This window comes from Ciconia boyciana, chromosome 5 (genome assembly GCF_034638445.1).
Source record: "Ciconia boyciana chromosome 5, ASM3463844v1, whole genome shotgun sequence".
In the NCBI taxonomy this organism is placed as follows: domain Eukaryota; kingdom Metazoa; phylum Chordata; class Aves; order Ciconiiformes; family Ciconiidae; genus Ciconia; species Ciconia boyciana.
Genome location: NC_132938.1, coordinates 29,554,266 through 29,574,669, shown reverse-complemented (window position 1 = coordinate 29,574,669; position 20,404 = coordinate 29,554,266). Strand labels below are relative to the sequence as shown.

Below are 20,404 nucleotides of genomic sequence, written 5' to 3'. Positions count from 1 at the left end.
TCTTTCCTCTGCCATAGCATCTACTGTGCATGTATTTGTGGAAGGGAAAGGCCAATCTCTTGTTGCTGCCTGGCCTTTTGTCTTTCCTAATACTTTCTCACTTTCTCTCTTTGGTATGAAGTTCTTTAATAATATTTGCCAGCTGAGTAGTCAAGCTGCTGGACCAATAATCTTTTGTTCTCACATGAATTATTATGCTTTCTTATTACTTTCTAGCTATTTCTGCAACAGAAATAATGGAAGTTTAGTTTAATGTCTAATTTGCTTAAAAACATCATGGAAAGAAAAAATTGAATACTTCTGTCCTACCCACATTAGCAATTTGAACTTCTGAATTTAACCTACTTTATTGTCTCCAAGAATAAAGATGGCATTTAGTAAATCAAATTCCATGCCAAAGATGAAGTATTTGAACTCATTAATTCAATCTGGATTTCTAGACCCACCCAACAGGATGTAAAATATGCTTGACCTACGTTGAATATATAAACATTGCCCATGGCCACAGTGTGTTCTATTAAATCTTTAGAGGATTTACCAAAATAGCGAATTCTTCAGATTGCATTTATTTTTTTAAGAACAGCAGCAAATAACTCTATCAAATGAAATTTACTGAAAATAACATTACAAGCTGTGGTAGATGTAGAAGCTTGTTTTAGTAATTTTGAGCAACCATAAAACAATGTTAAAATATGTAGAGTTTAGTCAGTGTATTAGAGTTGTATTAGATGAAATCTGATAGATTATGTCTCATCTTTCATGTACATATGTAGTTTAAAATATAATTATTTGGATAAGGCTTTTTTCGAAGAAATTTCAACCTAATAATTCCTTGCAAATTGTGACAATTGCTTCAAATAGTCACTAAGCATATAGTCACTTAACTCATATAACACTTTTTAGCTCCATGATTGGATAGTTTTCTTTCTTTAGGTAAAAAGATAATGGTTATTAGTGATTTAATATCTCCAACAACCTTGGAGCTGTCTGAGTGTGCTCCTGGGCAACTGGTTGTAGGTGGCCCTGCTTGACCAAGAGGAATTGGACCAGATGACCTCCAGAGGACCCTTCCATCCTCAACCATTCTGTGATTCTGTGACTGACTAAAAGAAATAGAAAGATACATGAATACTGCCAACCAAAGAAACATTCTTATTCTAATGATTGATCACAAACACTTTTTCAAACTATTTTATGTCACAGCATGTACAAATGGCATTATAAAACCAGTTTTTTTTTCCTAGGGCCTTCCAAATCAAATTTACTCAGTTTAACACTAAACAGATATTAAATCTGTCAGTCCTGAAAATTCATTCTGGAATCTGCAAGTTGAAGTATTTTTTCTGGCTAATGTGTTATTACCAGTAGAACTCTGGGAACATTTCTTAGTGAATAATAATTCTGTAAAGGACAATGTTGAACAAAAATATCAGTGAATTTTGTCCAAATTCAGTGAATAGTTTCAGCAGGGGAAAAAAGGTTGAAAAGTCAAGTTATTTTGTTTCAACTTTTTAAAATTAAACACTTACTTAAAATTTTATTTCAAAACTCTATTTTTCTCCAAAATATGTCCTTCATCTTTTTAAAATTAAAAGCTAACTAACCTGAAATGAAGGACTTTACATTTAATTTGAAGTTTAACTAAGACTTCCAGATAAGAAAGTTTATATTTTATTTGAAGTTTCAAATTTAGATGGCCCCAAATGGTCTTTTTTAAGTTTAGCTACAAAATCATACTTTGTGAATTCTATAACTTACAGAGACTCAAATGACAGAGAAAAAGCAAGCATATAACATTTTTTCAGCACAATTACATGTTAACTCATTCTTGGTAGGGTTTAGTAGTCTATCAGTTAGGACATAAGACTGTAGGCATTTTGAAACCTTGAAATATCACAGTGATTACCTACTTTCCACCAAAAATTTTAAGAACTATTTAATCATACATGTTTTAGTTTTCTGTCAATGCTGTGAATTTTTTTAATTTCCATTTTCTATGTCTCCACATGTTTTCACATTAAATTTTCAGATTTCTCTGATTTCAGTGCTGTTAAAATCAAGGTTTTGATCTTTTACTCCATGTTCTATGGCACAGCCATGGCTTTATAGAATTCTGCTCAAGACCAAGAAATGCCTTAACCATTAACTACAAACAGGAAACAGATGCTGTTCCAGCTCTGAAATAGGCCTAATTTTTTTATATTAGTGCCCATACACACAATATTCATTACCTTCTGGCATAACACGAGGCTTCCTTTTTCAAGCCTGCTCTCACTTGAGCACTTAAAACAATGGAATTATAGAAGCTGAACAGAGGAATGTTACTGTTACTTTGAAGGGAGAAGGAATCCGGTTTATGGATTATACTTTATTCTAAACTTGCAATTTAATATGTGTGAGAGAGTTTTCCACAATGGAATAGGGAGAAAGAGGTATTAAAACCATTGCTGTACAGAAGTATCCCAAATTACGATACTTTTAATGATGAACAGAATATTAACTTCATAACCTAAAATTAGTACCTGCCTTCTATTTTTTTTTTATTATGATTTAGTATGCAAGTCATAATGTTCCTTGTGTTTCACTATGAACTATACTATAAACTTTGAGTGTTGTGCACAGTGATCAGCAGGTAGCAGGCTAGAATGCTTTGAAAACTATTTCTTTAATATTTCCACTATACAACTTATGTAATTAAATTATCCTAAACATTACTTTTTCCCATTGCCAGCACATTTATAATGTAGAAGAGAGACTGGGTTTTATTTTTCTCTTTTAATTCTAAAAATCCCTCTCTTAAACACATATAAGTGAATCCATAGCTTGAAATTAAATGTATTAAAGGAATATTCTAATTTTAAAATTGAAATTTGAAAAAATAGTAAAGTCTAAGTTAAAATTTTCCACTCAGGTAGACATAAGTGCTACTGCAAATTACAATGTCTTGCCTTTCTGATTTTATGAGTGACTGATTTTGTGGAATTCTAGAGAGAGTGGAGATGTAGTTCAAACTTACAAGAACCGGTATAGAACAACAGCATAAGTATCTAGAGAAAGAATCAGAAAAGCCAGGGATATTAAACAAAAAAGGCAAACAAACAAAAACCCCAAAACAAAACCACAAAGAAACCTCAGCAAACCATATTAAGTTTCTAAGATGGTAAAGACTTAAGAGTTAGGGCTAGAGTAAGAAAAATAATAGGTTATACACTGCTCTTCAAAGTAGCTAGTTTTGCTGAAATTCATCCAGGAGCATTTAAGATTTATGGCTATGGCTCCATTATGGATGCCAATAATGGTAGCCAGTAGTTTAGAGAAGTTGTGGAGAATGGCTACATAAGCCTGAAAACTGTTAGGTATGCCATCTTTCATCAAAAAGGGAAAAAGAGGAAGATGCAGAGATTTACAAAGTAGTTGCCTAGCTTCAGTTATCATCAAATAATTACAGAAGTATAAGGTCTTAATGACAGACAGAATATATTTATCAATAACAAATCATGTCAGATTCCCTTAATTTATTCCTTGAAAAGGCAGAGACGCTGTGGATAGGGAAGAAACAATAGATGTGATATATTCTCAACTTTCACACTATGTGAAATGACTTTTGCAATATGTAAGGAGATGTGGACACAGATGAAATGATACGAGACTGTTGATGATTCATTGTCAAACCATAAAGATGTATCGGATGGGGGGCTAGACACATCCCAGTGTGTCTGGGGTGATATTCAGTGTTGTCATGAGTCATTCAGAGGATGGAGTGGAGAGCACGCTTAATAATTTCTCATTCAGCATCAAGCTGGGAGGATCCGAAAGCATTTTGAAGGACAGGATTAGAATTCAAAAATTTTTTTACAGACTGGAGAAATGGCCTGAATTAACCAGGAGTTTTTATGTGTAATTGCTCTGGTGTATTCGGCTTGTGTTAGATTTTGACTAGATGGGGAGAGTTCAGAATAGGTCAACAGGAATGATGAGAGACCTAGAAAGCATGGTCTGTGAAAAAAGATTGAAAACTCTGGGTGGTCAGTCAGGGGGAGGGAGGTATAGGAGCCTTCAAATATGTAAAAGGCTGCTGCAAAGAGGCAAGGAACAAACTGTTCTCCATTTCCAGTGGAAATAAGACAGAAGTAATGAGTTTAAATGACAGGAAGATTTAGAACAAACATTAGAAAAAAATTGCTAACTGTAAATCCTGGAATATATGGCCTGGAAATGCTGAGGATTCTCCATCATTAGAGATTTTTACAAACAGGGCACACAAAAATCTGTCAGAGAGAATTTAGGTATAGCTGATCTTATTTTGGATTAGGGGAATGGATCAGATGGCCTCATAAGATTCCTTTCGGCTGAATTTTCTGATAGTTAACTGTTTTGGTTAACTGTCTAGTCCAAGAAAGCCTCGTGGAAGGATTTTTTTCATAGGGCCTCATCGCATTTCATTCTTGAAAACAGCGCAGAGGACCTAATGAAAATCTAGGTGAAAGTCATACTTGTCTTTTACCACTAAGCTTGGTATTTCTATCACTTTAGAGGGGAAAAAATTAAAACATTGCTGTTTGTTGTGCATCTATTGTAAATTTACTTAACTATGGCACTTTTGATATGGTCTTGGAGAAGTCCATAGGCTGAGACTACAGGCACCCTAAAGTGTATTTATTGAGTGTTATGCTTGAGTGGTTTGAGCTCAGAAGCTTTAGCATAGTTCTTTTGGATATAAAGATCTACTGCAGATATTTAATATGAGACACATGAGACAGTTAAATTTTTGTGGTCTATTCTTTAATAGATTCTTAGAACACCATGGGTTTTAAAATAATATTTCAGTACTCAAATGGTACTCCAAAATAGTATTTCAGTACTCCAAATAGCACCATGAGATGTTATAAAGTCATGTGGATTCAGGTAGGATTTGTAAGTTATCTTGAAAGCCTGGTGGAGGATCTGGTCCAAAGATCACCACTCAAAAGGCATGCATTATTGTTACCATGGTATGAATGTCTTATGTTTGCAGATATCACTAACAAACTTACTTAAGCGATGTAGTTATTTCAGTGACTGTACTGTAATGTTAAAAGATGCTCTTATTTGTGAAAAATCTGTTCTGGTAACTGTTAGCCTTTTTTGAGATTAAGCTCTTCAGCATAGCTACAGTGTATTTGTACTGTGCAACAGAATCATCAGATCCCCATTGTAACAGACATCTGGAGAACATCTAGTCCATCTCCCACTTGAAGCAGGACTAGCGCCAAAACGAGATCAGCTCAACTACTGCTCTATTTAGCCAAGTCTTGAAAACCTTGATGGATTGAGATTCCACAGTCTCTCTTTTCCAGGGCTGCTCCACCTTCCTAATGAAAAAGTATTTTCTTTCATCCGCTATGAATCTCCAAAGCTGCAACTCTAGGCCATTTCCCCTTGTTTTACCATGCAGCACTGTTGAGAAAAGTTTGATTCCATCAGCTTTTATCTCCTCTTCAAGTGGTTACAGGTTGCTATTGAATTGTCCCTTAGCTTCCTCTTCACAAGGGTAAACAAGTCCAGTTCCCTCAACCTCTCCTTGTGCGTCAGTGCCATAGGCCCCTAGAAAATTTGAAAGCCATCTGCACAACCCCCTCCAGTTTCTGAATATCCTCTTAAACTGAGGGGCCTCAAAACTGCACATTGTGTTCCAGGTATATATGGTTTCAGTCAACAAATAGAGTTTCAATTTTGCTTATTGTTGCAATACCAGTAATAATTAAAAGCATTAATCTAAAATCAACACCAAATTTCTGAGCAAAGCTGTTCTGTTATATGCAAACCAAATGGGAAAAAAACCCAAAAATAAAACTGCAAAGAAGTGGAAGAGCTTTCTGAAAGTGTTTCATAACAAAGGTTCTTTATTTGGCTTGCCTGAAATCTTGAAAGATATTACATATGGCCACACACATGACTTTCATGCAGATTGACTTAATTTAGGTCAACTTCGGCAGACCACTAAAATAAAAAATTGGCAAGAGAGCTAATTTCAAACTCAAAGATGTAGATCGATGCCTTAAAGTAACTAGCAGCTATAGCTTTGTTGTTGTAGTCTGTAAGAAACTCAGTAAAGCAAAATATTCTTATGAAGAAATTATACTCCATGAGTTGACACAGCTCTGTCTACTGAAAGGTCCTTCCCTTTTGTTTAGATTGTGTCCACAGAAGAAATTGTGTGCTACAGCTCCAAGAGAGGCCGAGTAGAACCTGCTGCCTGCTGTGTTTCTGGAGCACAGGATGGGTCTGGCTAAAATTAGTCCCCATGGCTCTACCTCCCTCCTTTTCTCAGAGTGCTTTACAGTCCCTGGTGTAATGTATACTCCTGGCACAGCAGCCCCTCCCTGGACGCTGAAAGTCTCAGACCCAGAAGCTCACACCAGCCCGAGTCCTTACTCCTCCTCTAACATTTTTAGCTCATGTTCTCTCATTCTCTGGCAATTCCCAGTATGCTTTGGTCACTACACAAATGCTAACCACTGTCTCCAGCTTTCTTCAGCTAGAAATGAGGCTCTTAGGTCCCCTTTATTCTGGCTATTTCTAATTAAAATAGATGAAAGGAGACAAGTGGTGTCCCTTGCCTATCTGAAAGAAAACCTTGTATAAACATCATCAAGGGGCAGAACACTCTATAAATGTTTACAAAAGGCATTCTAAAGACATAAATTAGGGCATACTGTTTTGAGTGTATTATATCAAGCTGTGACCACCAAGGAAAAAAGGCATAGCCATAATTTTACTTTTACTAAGTATAATACCTTGTATTAATAATTATAAAATTTCATACAGGCTTAAGTGTCTTGTAGGTTGTTGCCCTGGTTTAGAAGTACGTATCTGCTTAATGATGATTATAGCATCACAAGCTGTAATTCAGAACTGCAGGTTTCAGCAAAATAATCTGATATTTGGGATAATGTAGATTTGGATCCATCAGCTGGCATGATATTTGCACGTTTTTGCACATTTTTGAGTTACGTATTTTATAGATCAGACACTGTTTACAGCCACATAAAATATCGCTGTACAGTTATGAAATGGTGAACATAATTGTTCACAGAAGATCATAAGGCAGAATGTCATCTTAAGAAAAAAAAAGTGTGTATGTTTGGTGGGAAAAAGAGTGGGAAATAAGGAAATGATGGAAATGAAGAGAGGAGAGTTTTATGTGTTTGCTATAAGCAGGCACTGATGAGGAAAGCTCTTTTTGCAGCAAACAGCTTTCTCTAAATGAGGAAAAAACAGTCTTTTAAAATGCTTGTTATTATCTGCCTGCACATTCTGGGTAGTAGATCATGGAATGATATTTGCTTAATATGCCCAGAGAAGGTTCTGAAAAATAAGTCATGTAACAGGCAGGATCCAGGGCCACGACCTCAGAGCCTAGTTAATTCTGCCAGCCCTGTTGAAAACATTTCCATATGGTTGCACTGACAACTTTACCATAAAACAGAATTATTTGATCTTTATTAATTTATGCAATCAAGTGGGTAAAGGATTCTGCACTTCTGTAAATATTTAAAAAGAAATATAGTTAATACTGAAAATTGGACTTCAAGACAAACTAATAACCTGACTGTCATTACTAGGTACTGCCATGAGAAATTAGGTTCAGAGGCAAGTTTTAGGACACATCAGAGTTTTTCTGAACTTTTCTCATTCTCTTTTCCATGAACTAGGATTTAGAATTTGGCCTTTGACCAGTGTTCAGGAGAGCAGACCTTGAAAGTCCTTGTCATTGACAGGGATTGATGGCTAATCATGGATGGTTCTGTGCTGAAAGTTGCGTGACTTGTAAAGCCATTTAAAAAATACACTCTTTTTCCATTTAGCAATTGAGATTTACTAAAACAGCAATTTCTTCAGTGGCTTGAGTCTATCAGGCAATAACTAAAATGAGGAAGTGGATATATGAAAATATCTCCTGGTGAACCATTCTAACTTATTTTCATATTCCTGTTAATTTGCTGCAGAAGGACAGGTTTGACATTGTCACCTGTGATTTGTTCTGTTTCACAAAGCAGACAGCTTGGACTTAGAGATACTGTCAAGTATTATTAACAAGACCCAAACTGCTCTTTACTGTTAAATTTTAATGGATTTCCAAAGATAGGAATGTAAGAAAATATTTTTTCTTTTACCTCTTCTACATATGAAGATGTGGTTTTTGTGTTTTTGGAGGCCAGAAACTGTAGAAACAGTATGTCAGTGTATGGACTGCAGTAAATGCCACCAGAAAGCTCTTGCTGTTCCCGATTCCAAATCTGGTTCTTGTCAGAAAATACAACATAAGTGACAGTACTATGTTAGCTGGCCTGGCTTCTTGGGGTGATTTCATTCCCCTAACTATGATTCTGCCACACATGGCTTTGACATAACATTCAGCTGTACATCTCTGGAGTAAACAGGAGGCATTAGGGCCTCTTCACCTTCATAATTGTAACATAGAAACCTACTGGAAGGTCTATGAATGTCTTTCATTTGTTTCAGAGGACCATCCAAAACAGAAATTGTAACAGAGAATGAGGAAATGCAGCATCAAAAATGGCTGAATCTGCACTCAGACTGGAAGAATAAAAATGCATCCACTTTACACGCACTTCTAGTGAATGGGTAAGTAACAGGTAAATGAGATTTATTTCACTGCTGTGGGTAGTCACTTATCAATGGAGGATGACAAACTCCCTTGGTAAGCTCTTTTTTTTCCAAGGTATCTGTGTATAAATCCCAGCACATACTCATGTGAGTTGTTAAGATACATTCTATAATGATTTTAGTGTCTACTACAACTGTAGTCTCTTTTGAGTCCACCTTGTGAATCCTCAGGGGCTCATCCTGCTAGACTAACAGCATTTGAGTGAGATAGAGGTGATGCCTTTGAAGCACCCGGACCAGACAGCTTCATTAAATCCCTGCTGACAACAAGGATCTCCCTTCCTTAGACAAAGAATCACTTCTTTCCTCTCTCATCTGAGGAATCTCTCATCAACAGAAATGATAATTTTTTGTTGTTTTACTACTTACTTTTGCAAACTTCCTGGATTTTTTCAAAACACCCAAACTTTTAGGGCATGAAAGATCATCTGTTATCAAAAGTATTTCAAAGAAAATTCTATCCTTCCACTGTAAGGAAGAGGAGAATGGCGATCTCTGTGCTTTCAGGTGCCATAAATTAAGACTTGACAGACTGTACATCCCAGCTGACCTCAGAGCTGGATCAGCGCCCAGAGAGCAAGGCAGTCTGCAAAATATGTAGCACCCACTCATGAAAAGCATTGTAAAGCTGAACTAATATTTTGAATTCTCTCCAGGCAGACGCTGGAAACCATGGATGATCTGGCATAAGAAGCTCGTTGTGTTTCTTTTTACAGTTTGGGGGAATTTTTAACAGCTGGTTCACAACAACGAGTACAATACCTGTGCTGATTTGCAAATTACCAAAAATTACATCAATTAATTGAGATTTCCACCATGTTCTTGTTTCAATATTTAGACAGATGTGTCGAAGCAGAAGCAAAGTGGCTCTCTTTTGCACTAAAGAAGGTAAGAGAGAAGTGCATATAAAACAAAGATATTTTTCAAGATGTGTTAAATTACTTTAACAAATGCAGATGTTTAGTGTGGATTCATTCTGAAATTTGACTACACTTCTGCAACATCCAGTTTTGCATTGAGGTTTTTTTTCCCTACTGTATTCAGTTTCATCAGCTTTTCTTATTTTTTGACTACGAGGCTGTGTATTGCAGTAGCCCAGTCCTGGTCCCATAAAATGAATTTTGTCAGCAGTCAGGTTCCAAAAATTAATTTGATAAAACTTCCTGCTGAAAATACCCTTTACCACCAGGGTGGTTAGCAGGCTATCTGCCTGGGAGTTGAAGCTGTGATCTGTTTAGTTGTGAAGCTCAAGGGGACAGAAGAACCTGAAATAGAAAGCTACAGACCAAGTCTGTAGGCACAGCAGATTGTGCAAGTTTAAGTGGTTTGAAAATGCAGAAATTCTTCATCTTCAATGAAATCGTGTTCTACAGACAAGGAGAGCTTTGCTGAAGAACACTTAAATTATGAGTTAGCTTGAGACTGGGAAAATTAATCACAAAGCATGACCTAAATTAGGGAAACTAATCAAAACATTTACTATTCTTAGAAAAAAAAAGAATAGCTCATAGGAGCCTGTCAAAGCTGTTTGCTTCTGACATATGTTGCTTTAAGCACACTTAACCCCTTGCCCTCTGAAGTTAAGTGAGCACAGTAAGAATTAGAAGTTACAAATAACCATTGCTCCAATTTATTTCTTCACCACTAAATTCCCATGGATATATGCAATGGCAGCATATCCTCCCTTGGGAGGCTGATTGCAGAAACTAGTGGTGTTCTTTTGTTCTCTAAATTAGACTGAGTATAAACAGGATAAATAATGTCTGCCATCTTACAAATCCAGAATATAAAGTGAAGGGCTAACTATTTCAGAAAAGTAACTGTCTGGCAGATGGGAATCTGATATAATTTCCAGTGGAAGTGGCTTATAAAGTAGAATTGGACAGAGTACTGGAATGTCTTCAGATCTTCAAATATTCTCCCTTAGTAATTTCCACAGGCAAAGCAAGCTTGGTGCCATGTACCTGAGTAAACAGTGTGCCATTCACCTCACACCTGGCTTAAGAAAAGCCTTATGATTGCTGAGCAGATTTTCCAGCAGCAGTTCTTATGGATAAGAACTAAAAGTAGCCCAAACACGTTGCTAGCTGACAGAAAGACAAGGACATAAAACCCAGGAAACCTTCCCAAGGGCAGCCTGGTAACTCCTGAGACAAAGGAAGTCAGGATCCCAAACTTAGCTTGGTTAATATTTCAGGCTAGGCCTGTCAAAATGAATATGCGGAGAGCAAATCCTTTGATATAAAGGAAGGATGAAAATAGGTCAATGTGTTTGATATTGTTGTGTGGTTGTCGACGACTTCATTTACTGTATTGCCCAGTGTAATTTCATGACTCTGTTAATATCGTTCTGTGCCCAGTTTTCTTGCAGAAGGTCTTATATGTGCTGCCGTTGTGGTAACAATTAACTCCCTTCTGCATCTCTTCCTCACTAGACTGTGGCCGTCGCCCAGCTGCTCGCATGAACAAGAGGATCCTTGGCGGTAGGACCAGTCGCCCAGGCCGATGGCCATGGCAATGCTCCCTGCAGAGTGAGCCAAGTGGACACATATGTGGCTGTGTTTTGATTGCAAAGAGATGGGTCTTGACAGTAGCACACTGCTTTGAAGGGTGAGAGGGCTCAGATAGTTTTACTGTTCCTATAAACTTGCACATGTGAATTACCAAGTCCTCCCTCCTGTACAAACACACTGGGGGGTAGGTGATGACCTTTGCAGAATGGCAAATCACAGAGGCCTGGTTTTAAGAGACTAAAAAAGAAAGTAAATGGTATAAAACAGCATCAGCTTAGGTTTTTACATGCTTTATTATTCATTGCTGGCATCTCTACTGATGAAAGCTAAATAAAGATGCCCTGACTTTCAGGAGGAAACAGGAAAAGGAAGAAGACCAAAACACTAATCCTATAGGTCTCATACAGCTGCCATAGATTAAAAAAATCATTCTGGGCAGCAGCATAGAAATGACCCTGGAAAAATGCTGTGGCCATTAGTAAAAATAAAACCTGAGTATTTACTGACAGTGCAACTGACATATTGAAGTCACTCCCTTTTCTAATCATAGACATGCCACTCCTTTATTAGGTTGCAATCATTAAAGTCAGTATTAACCACTACTCAGTGCCTTCTAGTATTGGCCTCCCGTGGTGGATGGACTGTCTGGAGTGCAGAGGAAGTTTACATGTCTTAGGAATTGTCTTGGTCATTGTCAGCTTTTTTGGTGCTAACCAACATTGCTTTTTAATGAACCTCCCTTTTGGAGGGAAGTTTATTACCTAATTTATTTTGTCTTGTACTGATGTTTTTAATTGGGTTTCTAAAGATAATTGAAATGTGTGTTTTCTGCTGTAGTTAGCAAGTAATTTTCTGCTACACAGTTGTCATCAGTGCTTAAACCTGGTACTTGCTCATTGGAAATTATTTTAGACTACACTAAACACCTTTCTTTCTGTTCAAGCCAGCAGAAATTCTGTGGTAAGCAAGTATCTCTTGACTGACATTTCTTTATAACATTAATCATTCCCTTTTTCAGTAATAATTTCAATTTTGTCTTTTTATTTCTGAAACACTGAGTTCTTTGGTATTTGTTGGGGTTTTTCCTTTTTTTTTTTTTTTCCCCTGGCTCTTGATGGAACTTGTGGTAGGGGCAAAGTTTGTGGCTTTAGTGCCCAAGCCCGAAGATGTCAGGCAGGCAATAGTGTGAGCATCTCAAGGTGTGAGGCTATTAAAGGAAATGCTAGAGGAAATGAAATTGGAGAGACCTCAGTTCTGACTATCACATCATATCAAGCCCTAAGGATGTTCAAGAACTGATTCCATTCACAGAGAAGAAAAGTAATAACCAGGAACTTAAAAGAGTAACCTAGATAACCTTCCTTCTAAACTAACAGTGCTACACCTGAATAATATAAACAAAGATATTGTATTTATCAGATTTTTGGGTCCTGCACAAGGAATTTCTCTTCTTTCCCCATGTATTTTTGAAATAAAGCTAAGCAGTATCTGGAATATTTCTTTACCTTTGGAAGAACTTTTTCTGGTGATCTAAAATAAAGGGTGGGATTTAGAGGTAGATCCTTCAGCAATATTAGACTGCTACTGAATTTCATGGGTCAGAGATTTCTCTTATTTGTGAAAGATAAGCAAAGGAGCTGTCATTTATAAAGTAAAAATTCTCCCATTTTTGTCAAATGCAGAAAGACTGTCACTACATTTACTCCTCATTTAGGGCTATATAATATCTATGTGAGCTCAGAGCATTACGTGTAAAAGGTCTCTTTCACGTTTGCATTCTAAATGTCTTAAAGTACTAAGATATTTTGGTTTAATAATTCATTGAGGAGTTATAGGAACTTTTTTCTCTTCTGCCTCTCTGAATAGATTTGAGGGTATGTTCTCAGCAGCCTGAAGTCTTTAAATTCTTCATTTGTATAGCTTGACACAGCAACAGCAAGATCATTCTTGATGCCACAAGCTTTCTTGATATAAAGTATTTAAAAATTTACTAAGTCAACCAGATAAGCCAACAATTAAAACAGATTTTGAAGTGCTCTGGTGCTTTAGACAAAATGCTCCATTTTGTGAAGTTCCTGTTAAGCTTGGGATACGAAACATGAGGACCACATAACAATAATGCAGCAGAAAGTATTTATGCAAATAGTCACAAATACTTGTAGATGGCATAAATAGAAAGAACTACATGAAACCGTGTACTTTGCTCGTTCTATTAGTATAGTCCCCAGAGTTTTGTCAAGATTGTTTTGAAATGCATTACACCAAAGCATCCAAAACATTAAGGTTTTTTTCTTGACTGTAGGACAATATATTCTGGCTGCGACTGCTCAGAGCAATGAGCAATGCTTTTTTACAATGTTTATGAACACAATAGCATATGAATATTCTTAGCACTTAATCTTGTAACTTTATGGAAAAACTCACAAACTGATCATGATGGTAAAATGATCATTATAGTCTGAAATATCAGAATTTTCATGCAACTCAAGATAAAAATAGCCTTTATTTAGCAACCAAATCTCTTTACAAATTACAGAAATTACAGTCGTGTTGAGTACTGTGAAAAAGCTGAAATTTTGCATGCTTCGATTTACACTGCTTTGACTAAGCTTCGATCTTGTCAAAGGTGCTTGGTTACATGGAACGGTCTTTCACTAGTTGTGAAAAATGCTGACTTTTTTGAGGGTTTTTAGCATCACAGACCAATTAGGAACCTGTGACTTATCCTGTGACCAGTTACGATCAAGGGATTACACCCTCGAAGCCTTTCATAAAGTCTATGTTTTTCTTATGTGTCTCAGCAGACACTAGTTCAGTCTTCCCATTTGTATCATATGGATAATTTTTTGTGATCTTGTATATTTACCAAAAGAGTCTTAAACAATTGTAAGAATCAAAGTAACCTTTGATCTTAGGCATAGGAATTATGCTTGGCACAGACTGAATGCCCAATAAATAAGGGACTTTTCCCATGGCTATCATAAAAGATTTGATTTTCATAATAGAATTGCTTCTTTGAGACTCCCTTGGGATTTCAGCTAGATTTACTCCTGTCAGCAGCACATTACTGAACAATATTGCCACCCCAGAGAAATTTGTACATGCCCACCAGTAAGCATGTGGGCACCTAAGACATGGGGAGGATCCAAGGGATTATTTTCAGAGCTTTTGGCATTTAATACAGCAGCGAATAGGTGGTTACATATCTTCTGAAGGTGTGAGCTTTAATTCATTTGGTAACAGGCAGGAAGGAAATGGAAAGCATTGTCTTTTGTTGCTCAGATCTTAGCTGTAAGTAATGATGCCTAAGTATTTGTTTTTTCTTGTAGCATTTGTATGTGCAATGCTTTGCAAAGTGCAATGTGCAAAAAGTCAGGGAGAAAAAATTCTCAGGTATTTTAGCTTAAAAGAAGGCTCTTGACTGAAATTTCCCATTTTTTCTTTTTTACAAAGGAGAGAAAATGCAGCTGTTTGGAAAGTAGTGTTTGGGATTAGCAATCTTGATCATCCGTCAGGCTTCATGCAGACCCGACTAGTGAAGACCATTATCCTCCATCCACGCTACAACAGAGCAGTCGTAGACTATGATATCAGCATTGTGGAACTAGATGAGAATATCAACGAGACAAGCTATGTAAGACCTGTCTGTTTGCCCAGCAAGGACCAGTTGGTTCGGCCAGATACCTACTGCTACATCACAGGCTGGGGACACATGGGCAACAAAAGTAAGATGAGTATTTCTGGGACTCTTGGAAAAACATGTTAACCTTCTACTGAGTTAATCAAATAAGTGATCCCATTACAAAGCTTTATCCATTTGTACTATTACTGGACCTTATTAAATACTAGGGAACTGTAACTACTCATGAAGGGATCTAGCTGTGACTAGAGCCTAGCTTTTTCAAATCAGCAGCCTGAATTTATGCTCCTTAATCCTTATTTAGACAAGTGGTTTGATTTTCAAAAATGTTGGGGATCTAGAAACTCTTATCAAGAAAGTCACCTGAATTGGTTATCATTTTACTGGTTTAGGTTGTATTCAGAACTGTATTGAGAAGGTATCAGATCATCAGCGGGGGGGCAACATTCTTAGTTCAGCGAAAGCAGAAGGCACCGAGAGCACTGGCATACAGGCTGAGTGACCATTTTCTTGAATCAATGCTCTGTGCCACACTTTGGACTTGTGACGCAATTTATTCCATCCAGGCATAATCACGAGTGTTGTTTTTGTCCCTCTGAACAGAACGTTAGTGTGATTTCTTGTTCTGTGGCCAGTGCAATCCTTGGGTCCCTGACAAGAACAGTTGTGTCATGTAAATCTTTGTTTAGACAAAACGATTCTGCATACATCATATGCAAATTATCCTGGCCCCAACCCTGTTAACGCTCTTAGCCATTGTGTTTCTCCCTTCAGTGTTACAGTAATTGCTAGGGAAGGCTGTCGTTCTGTACACTGGAGAAGGAAATTTTCCTTTCAGTATTGCTTCAGGTGGGACTTCATCTCTAGTGGCCAGGTCAGACACGTGGCAAAAATTAAATTGCACATGTAAGGGATAGGCTGTTTACTAGCAGCTCTACCCATCTAAAAATATCTTCTATGTAATGGCAGGAAAAAAAAAACCTCACAGAATGCTTTTGCACCACTGGTAACTGAAAAAAAGGTTCTTTGGTCTCTAATGTGGTTTCAGCATTGCTTTTAAAGGTTTTATGTTATGAAGCATCAAAAACCGTCATGGCTACACAGCATTTAGTACTTCATGCCCTAGGCTGAACAACTTTCCTTAGACTTTGATCTTGGTCAGCTGTTTAGAATAGGAAGAAGTCCTTTACTGTCTCCTGAATGCACTAAAATAATTCCAATAACCTTTGAGTTCTGATTCCCTGATACACTAAGTCAAATTTACTCAAACATAACTCAAAATGGCTGTGATTATACCAAGCTTTACCATGACAGAAACAAGGAGATCCTGCCACGCAATGAGTCAAACCTCTCCTCCATCTCCCTCACATGACTGTTGTCCAGCCAATACTGCCCCCATCTTTGAAGTCCCATACCGTATCATGTAAAGGTGCTCTCCCTCCTCAGTCTGTCAGTGCGAGTGCACGATAAACAGCAAGTGTCACACCAGTCCCCATGTGCTTGGTCCGTCTCCAGAATGCAACACGTACACTCCTGGCTCAGCAGCATGGCAGTCACGAATCCTGCAATGCAGCAGTGCAGAAAACCACCTGCTTTCACCTTAGCTTTTTGCTAAAGGGAGATTCTTCTCTCCTTATGTTTAGTATAAAGCAATATGGATAATCTATCCTAATGGAAATATTTCTCATATCTCAAAGAGCCATCATAGCTAGGTATTTGTGTGTTTGTGTATACAGTTTAATGCTTAATTCTGTTTTTCAGTGCCTTTCAAGCTTCAAGAAGGAGAGGTTCGCATCATTTCCTTAGAACAATGCCAGTCATACTTTGACATGAAAACCATCACCAGCAGGATGCTGTGCGCTGGCTACGAGTCTGGCACTGTGGACTCTTGCATGGTAGGCTTCTCTCTAAGGAGAAACTCACAGCCAGACTTGCTTTTAGAAGTCAAAGTACTATGATGTTTATTAGCATATTTCATCTACTATAGGAATGACAAGTTATTTACATATTTTAACCCAACTTTTATTATTATTATTGGTGTAATCAACTTCAGTTTATGCTAATGAAATATCGCTTGAAGACTCTAAGGTTTATCTGTATTAGTTAACTATTAGCCTGATTTTTTTTAATTGGCATGAGCCTTTTGCAGGTATTTTTTTGTACAAATATAACAGGGAATAAATACTGGTAATGCTCTCTGCTGCTACATGGTTCAGCAGAGCAGCCAGTTTTTACAGCTGAGTTACTTATTAAAGGCAAATTGCTGTAGGAACTGAGACATAACTTTAACCGTATGACTGCTGGCCACGCATAGCCCCTATAGACTTTTTTTTTTTCATGTTGCAGGGTGACAGTGGAGGACCGCTTGTATGTGAGCAACCTTCAGGGCACTGGACTTTGTTTGGTTTAACTTCTTGGGGCTCTGTCTGCTTTTCCAAGGTTTTGGGACCTGGAGTTTACAGTAACGTGTCACATTTTATTGAGTGGATTGAAAGACAAATATACATCCACACCTTTCTGCTGAACTAACTCCAGATGGTAAGAACTGTGCTGACAGACAAAAGAAAAAAGGAATCAGCACTTCAACACTGAAGATTTTGCAGTCCAGAAACTCTATGAAAAGGAGTTTCAAGCTCTATCTTTTCTGGTTGTGGAGCTATGGAATATGCAGTGTATGTTAACGGTAAACGCTCTGCTGGTGAATATACTTTGGGGTAGAATTAATAATCCTTTTGACTTTTCTTTTAACTGTGTTGTGGTGCTGTTCCAAACACAGCAAAAGGCTTAAAAGAAAAGAATCAGCCACTTTCTGCCTTTCAGCTATTCAAACTCAGCAGTAGCACAGACTAGAAAAACCTTTTAGATAACCTATTTTAATACTATTCGATTGGTAGCACATGCATTTTCACTCACTCGTCACGAGGAATGAACTCAGTGCATCCGGACAGCACTGACGTATATTCACGAGGGCAACACCAGGCATGGCCGCACCACACGCTGGAGGGTGGGGGAGAGATGGACGGGTTTGTACGTCCATGTGGCACAGGGCGCATTGAAGTACACGTGCAGGTCTCCACAGGTGCGTAGCCGTGTGCTGCTGGTGTGCCGGAGCTAATGCATTCTGTCTCTCAGGGTGGCTAACTTGCATGGGCATAACCCTGTACCATCCTGACTCCGCAGCGTCTGTTCCCAGAGCCAGCTTGGGTATCTCTGTGGGGCGATGGAGGGACCGGTAGGCCAACAGACTCTTAACTACCACTTGAGGCACCCGAGACCAAAACTTAGCTGTTCAGGCTCTTTGGACAGTTTCTACCACTTAATTTGCTGAAGCTCCCAATGTCTTAATGCGTCCAGGAAACACCCATGTCTTGACAGCACTACACCAATTAGCACATTTATCAAACCTATGCCCCACTGGCTTTTTTCCCCATTTTGTATAGTGTGCCCAGCCTATAAAGCGTGCATTGAACATCTCCGGTCCTCTAAAAACATAACAGGGTTGGCAATGCCACTGCAATGGTTTCCCCCCCTAGAGTCAGCTACTTTGAACATCTGGTGAGATATGGAAAATGCAGATTTAAAGTGCAAAAGATGCAGTGTGAGCAGTATCCCAAATACTGTGAAACTGGGTATTTCTGGATAGGTCTCTTCTAGTATCTTGCATTGAAAGTCTCATTTTGCTTAGCAAAATTAAACAATTGGGGGAAAAAAAAAAAGCAGAAAGAAATATGAATGATAGAAGACTTGGATTCCAGCTTCTGTTGAAATGAATATTAGAAATATGTTAAAGTACAACAGATTCATCAGCAAAGGCCCAAAGAGCCCCGCTCCAGTGCTTGGTAGCCAGATGGCGGAGTGCCCTGTGCAGCAGGTAAGAGGCTAAGCCTTGACTCCAAGCGAGTCTGGTTGAAAAACATGATGATGGAGCTTGGCACCTCTTTATGGTGCTAGAGGGGAGGTGTGTCCTATCAACTGCTGCAGGTGATGTCCTGCGCAGCTCGCAGCCTTTGGGAGGCCAGAGTAGGAGGAGTCAGGAACCTGAGGATTACTGGATGAATTTCACTGGGGAGCAATGCGTTTAAAATTTGCGTGTTTTCAGTGCTGTGCCTGGTCTGCTGTGAATCCAGCCTGAGGCATATAATTACCCTCTCTGCTACCTCTGGCATGCCCCCATGACAATGTGGCAGGGCCTTGTCAATACCATGACTGCCATATGTGGAAACATGCATTAAAAGAGCTAATTAATGGACATTTCAGGTACTATTAATCATGTTACAACCAATCTACATAGATCTGACTATTGCTTTAGTGAAGGTTTACCTCGTATTTCCATATCTTCTCCTTTAACATGCCTAATGTTAGACATATGAGACAGTGCTCTAGACAGCATTATTAATAAATATTCAATATTTATGTTATGGATTCTGAAATTCTATTCAAGTGACTATTGTATCACTGTTTCATGCTCAGAAAGAAAACCCTTCTAGGCTTTGCTAGGTTTGGGTTTGTTTGTTTGGGGTTTTTTAATATATTAAGGATTTTGTTTTTACTGTAACATAAATGCTCTTCTTCCCCCAGCTACAAATGAGAGAAAGCAGCTGTGACCATGTTTTTCCAGTGCAAGTAGATTACAGATGAAGCAGGTTACTGATGCCCTTGCCTTAAGGATATGGAAGCTGGAGCTCTCAGTCCCCCACTTTAGCTTTTCTCTGGGGCCAGGATCTCTGCAGCTGTAGGGCAGCACCGTTCAAAGTCCCGGAGCCGGTACCGAGAGTTACCGGAGTAGGCAGCCCAGGGGCTGTCAGAGCCAGCCCGCCCCGCCGTCCCTCTGACGTGTCTGGTGACAGGCAGGTTTCAGCAAGGTCTGTTTTCCAGAAGTAAAACAAACAGGTGCTGTTGTGACATGAGCAGCCCAGCCTGACGTCTTTCCACCAGATGAAGTGGTTAGCAGCTTTGCATTTTGTAAAGCACTGGAGTCCATATAATCATTTCACGTAGATATTAGCACTACCAAATGATAATATATAATTACACATTTTAATTAGCTGGGTTTGGCATGCCACCAGTTTCCAAGCAGTCCCTCCCAGCAAATGAGGGAGAGTTCTGCTTAAACATATGATCCAGCCCCCTCCTGTACGGAATCAGTCTGAAGAAATTACAGGCTGAGCCCCACCCCAAATGGCTTCAGGAGGGAGCAGCTGGGTCTCTTCCTTCCCCACAACATTCCATGTAAAGAGGAAATTTGTAATTTTATAATTGTATTTTTATACTGCTTTTTTTATGTGTGCACATGAAATAGGCAAACATACTCCTCCTTCCACTGTAGCAAGCCTTTCCCTGTGTGCTGCCGTAACGGCTACGATCACAATTATGCTGTTTCTCTTACAAGTGTAGCCTCACTGTAAGGTAACAATTGTTGGTTTTACCGCTACCACAGCCGTAGCTCCAAATGGAAGCAATGTCACAGTCAAGCAGATCTGCTTCTTTCTAGCTGTACTAATAAAAATTTACAATCATTTTCCAAATAACTTCTCTGTTGAAAATGTGTTTTAATCTTTAGAGACTCAATGACAATATGGAG

General features: G+C 38.4%; 1 protein-coding gene across 1 annotated transcript in view; it reads left to right on the top strand.

Moving 5' to 3' along the window:
- Window positions 1–17,352, top strand: part of CORIN (corin, serine peptidase) — a 161,187-nt gene extending 143,835 nt beyond the window's left edge. The window contains exons 17-22 of the mRNA XM_072862094.1: window positions 8,506–8,628; window positions 9,509–9,558; window positions 11,106–11,280; window positions 14,637–14,908; window positions 16,585–16,718; window positions 17,170–17,352. Coding sequence (XP_072718195.1) covers window positions 8,506–8,628; window positions 9,509–9,558; window positions 11,106–11,280; window positions 14,637–14,908; window positions 16,585–16,718; window positions 17,170–17,352 — 937 coding nt within the window. The remainder of the gene's footprint in view (window positions 1–8,505; window positions 8,629–9,508; window positions 9,559–11,105; window positions 11,281–14,636; window positions 14,909–16,584; window positions 16,719–17,169) is intronic.
- Window positions 17,353–20,404: the final 3,052 nt, after the last annotated feature.